General features: G+C 30.8%; 1 protein-coding gene across 1 annotated transcript in view; it reads right to left on the reverse strand.

The window, feature by feature from the left end:
• The window catches only part of LOC135218523 (putative neural-cadherin 2), a 643,835-nt gene that overhangs the window by 274,033 nt on the left and 364,802 nt on the right, over positions 1 to 5,000 (reverse strand). The window contains 1 exon segment of the mRNA XM_064254888.1: positions 4,646 to 4,771. Coding sequence (XP_064110958.1) covers positions 4,646 to 4,771 — 126 coding nt within the window.

The following is a 5,000-nucleotide window of genomic DNA, read 5'->3' on the forward strand; positions in this document are numbered from 1 at the left end:
TTAGAATTTTTGGGTTACAGTCATTTATTTGTAAGACTGCTTATTTTTTTTCAAATATTTCATCTGAGTGTTTAAGATACAGTCCGTTATTTGCTCCCTTTTCCTCTTGTTTCCATTAAAGTTTGGATACATTGGTATCAGCAATTAAAAAAAAAGGTATAAGGAGTAAAATCATGGAAAGTGTCGCAAAAAAAATTATCAATCATGGGAGCTTTATAATTGCATTAAAGAAAAGTGTTACTGTAAAAGAAACAGTAAGTGAATAAAAATGTAGACTAAGGAAATTCATAACATTAAGTTACTACGGAGCTTCTGGAACTAAACATATTTTTCACATTTTAATTTCATCTGAAGGAATTTGTTACAAAAGAAATTATAAGCTAATGAATTCCAAATATGACTATAAACATACAATAAATAACAAAAGAAATGGAAAATAATGCGTGGTAAAACTCATGATTATGGATCAGGTAAGAAAACTATTCATTATAGAAATGTGAAGTTAAACTTCTATTTCTGAAAACGGGAACGATGAATGTGAGCCTTATATCTGCGGCGAACAGTCTAAACCTAAAGTTCTGAGATGATTAAAAAAAAGCAAATAAAAGTCTAGAGAATGTAGGCAGAATGAGTAAAAACGCATATCTATTAAAAAAAGCTAGCACATGGACTGACTACACCGTATACTACTTAATAAAACCTGTGGTTTACGTGCAAAGATGTTTCTGGTTGCTTCTTTCTTCTTTAGACAAAAGGATCTATTTATTGACATATCTGGTCCGCTTTCCTTTGTATCCTTCTTTCAAGATATTAATGAGGTCACCTGTAGCACTTCTGCTACACTTCAGAAGTTCCACTAAGATCAAAAGTCTAATGAATTTGTTTACAAAGAATTTCCTAAATAGCTCTGTTCCTTACTATATTATTCCTTGCTGATGGAAAAATTAATAAAACCTGTTTCTGCTTCTTCTGTTGCTGATTGAAAAACAGTATAATTGCCATAAACAAATTAATTTTTTCAAGAAGTATCGTTCTGAAATATATACATACGTATATAGTATATGTAAATACTTCAGACCTTTGTGTATGGCAATATATATATATATATATATATATATATATATATCATATATATATATATATATATATAGATATATATATAGTATATATATAGTATATATATATTATATATATATATATATATATAATATATATATATATATATATATATATATATATATATATACAGTGTTTGTATGTCTGTGATTGCTTGTCTAATATTAAACTACGTATTTATATCTAAAAATAAATGAAGGAAGTGTGAAACGCTTTCCCTTGATGATTTTGTGCAAGATTTATTATTAAAGATAACTTGATAAACAGCCAATATCACTAATGTTGTATAATCTTACTTCGTATAAGGAGAAGTTTTCGCCCTCGAGGCGTTGCTAAGAAACTTTTCCCTATTTGTAGCACCGATCTCACTCGTTCTAGACGATAGCCTTCCCAGATGCTGCTTATGCTGCCGCTCCAGATATAAATGATCCCAATGTAGGGAACACGGATCCGTAAAAGTGAATCATTGTCTACTTTCAACTACCAGCGCCTATTCAGTGATTCCACTTAAGGCCTGGTTACTCTCTCTCTCTCTCTCTCTCTCTCTCTCTCTCTCTCTCTCTCTCTCTCTCTCTCTCTCTCTCTCTCTCTCTCGACCACCCTTCTATCCTGATATTACAGTAGTAAAACCGAATGTGTTTTCATATTCTCATGAACATATTTATATTATTTAATTATGGAGCCAACCGTGAGTTGGTTATACCCTAGCTTTCAACGAACAGTAAGAGTTAAAACTACAATCTTACCTCCCTTCAAAAAGATGTAGCTAACAATGTTCCATCCCAAACTCCCTATTATTGAATTCAGAAATGCGTCCTGTTTTCATCATAAGCAATTTCTTGTTATTACTTTGATCTCTGTATATAATATATATATATATATATATATATATATATATATATATATATATATATATATATATATATATATATATATATATATATATATATATATGAATAACTTGATCACGAGTTATATAAAACGTGATACTATGAATAAATAAAGGTTTTTGCCACGAAGGAAAATTGAAAAGCGAGATAGCCGAAAACTTTCGGTCTAGCACGACCCTTTACTAAGGCATAACTTAGTAAAGGGTCGTGCTAGACCGAAAGTTCTCGGCTATCTCGCTTTTCAATTTTCCTTCGTGGCAAAAACCTTATATATATATATATATATATATATATATATATATATTATATATATATATATATATATATATATATATATATGTGTGTGTGTGTGTGTGTGTGTGTGTGTGTGTGTGTGCGTGCGCGCGCGCGCGTATTTGTGTGTGTGTTTATTTTCCTGTCACCTGCTTCCTAACAATTAATTTTATTTTTCGCATTAAAGGTCTAATTCCATTGATATGACTATCCTTTTTGTTGATAATTTTCATTTGAATAGTGTATAAAATTTGTTTTGCTGGCTAAGTTTTCTAACTTATATAATTAAGATGGAACTTTCCAGTATTTTAAATGTCTCTCTCGCTGTTCTTTGCAGATATTTTGGTACTAAATACACAGTTAAGCCATTAGTGCCGATGCATGAGTTTATTTCATACTTTTAATATTTTGATGTGAAACTATATTCATTATAACATTACAAAGGATTCAATCAGAAAGAATGAAAAAGTTTTCCTATTTAGATACTGAATGATGGAAGGTAAGTTTTCTTGTCACTTAAAGGCGTTCCTTCTAAATATGAACTGATTATAATTGTGTGAATAAGAAGCACTGGCATCTGGAAGTTAGTTTTATACGAAGCTTCCCATTTCCGGGTTCGATACTTCTAATTTTCTTTACAACTAAAGCAATGAATGTGCAGGTACTGTATTGCAGGTCTCATTCTATACTGTCATGAATCTTTTGCTCCAGTGTTCTGCAAAGGCATGTAACGTACATACTTATTCTAATTTTTTTTTTTTACCCCACCCTAGGTTTATTTGCAAATCTATTTTTATATTCACAAATTATTTAAGTCATTCTGAAACCGATATTACATTTTAATTATATAGTGTGTTTTATTCAATATATTCACTGAGTTCATGTGTGTTTTGCCACAAACTCTTTTCATTTCATAATGTTAAACGTTATTTATTTCCCAATTCCTGAACATTGTATCACAAACACGAGGTCCCTTTTTTGTATTCATTCTCTTCATTTGAAAATCTGACTGCTTGAAACTCGAAATGATAGTCAAACACCACTGACTCTTTCCTTTTTCTTTCTTTTTCTTAAAAATTTGACCCTCCTCTGTGCCCAAGAGTAATATTCCCTCTATTTCCCAAATAAGAAAAGGAGGGTAACAGTTAGCTCCTGGAATTCAACGTCCACGAAATTCTGCAACGTCTATTCTTCACGGAAACTCTTCAAGAAAAGTTCAAAGTTTATGGAGTTTGCAGACAGGGAAGGTCGGGTTTGCATATGCCTAGATTAGGAAGGCTTAATGAGCCATCATTTGGAGGCTAATTAGGGCGATTGGCCTGAATGCGCCATTGTATTTTACAGGAGGAATTAAGAAAAAAATCGCTATTGTAGATGAGGATATTATCGCGGAGTGGCGGCCTTTGAATCAAGGAAAGGAGGGGGTGGGTACCCAAAATCTCTATCTCTCCTGCTTTTTATCTTTCTGTACACACGCACACACGCACATTATATATATATATATATACATATATATATATATTATATATATATATATATGATATATATATACATATATATATATATATATATATATATATATATATATATATATATATATATATAATATATATATATATATATATATATATATAAACTCCACCGTAAAAATGAGGCAACCAATTTTAGTTGTTCCAATATTTAGGTTACCACCTGAATGGATGAGTGGGTAATTTAAGGAAAAAAATATATACACTCCGCGAGTGTTGTGATGAAATCAGGGAGCAAATCTAGAGTTGAACAAAATGAGGTATCTAGAGATTTTAATCACTGACAGGAATCATTTGGTGTAGGTGTATAGTGAGTTTTTTTCCGCACAAGGAGTTCATCCAGGATTCATTAATGTGAGTACGGCATTGATCACTGTTCTGCAAAACTTTATTATAATAATTTTTCCATTATATTAAAACATTATCATATTTTCTGCTAAAATTAACTAAAAAATTGTAACTTCAAATATTATACATAAAAAGATTAAACTAAGAAATAATTATATTTTTTCCTGCGTTGTCCGATGTATCGTTTACAATGATTGGAACGCATTATTATCAGTGAAAGATGCTAAATGAGTCTACATTCAATAGCCTTCCGCTCGTTTTACAATTGATTTATTTACTTTTCAGTAATAAATCTTTAACATAAATAACTAAAATCAAAACTAGAAAAAAGAAAACCAGGACACCCATCAACACTTAATTCATCATTTAGTTTTCCTTCAACGTAAAAAAAAAAATCATCAATATGGAATTATGTGAATAAACGATAATTTATGCAGATAAGCTTATCTGAAACAACAGAATATCTATTAATGCAAATCGATCTCCTACCTTCTTTGTGGACTGCCGTTACTTTCGCCACTGTGACAGCAGGAGGAGCATCTTCGGGCAGAAGAGCGCAGTATCTTGGCTCCGAAAACTGAATGGGTCCTCCAGCCCCGGGAAGGAGACGAGTTGCTGGAATATAAACGAAAGGATCTTATGTTTCAGATGCTTTTACTCAGCCATGACAAATTTTGCAATAGTATATATATGACACTCTCTCTCTCTCTCTCTCTCTCTCTCTCTCTCTCTCTCATATATATATATATATATATATATATATATATATATATATATATATATATATATATATATATATATATAATATAATAAATAAATAAAGTTTTTTTTGCCACGAAGGAAA

This window comes from Macrobrachium nipponense, chromosome 9, assembly GCF_015104395.2.
Source record: "Macrobrachium nipponense isolate FS-2020 chromosome 9, ASM1510439v2, whole genome shotgun sequence".
Lineage (NCBI taxonomy): Eukaryota > Metazoa > Arthropoda > Malacostraca > Decapoda > Palaemonidae > Macrobrachium > Macrobrachium nipponense.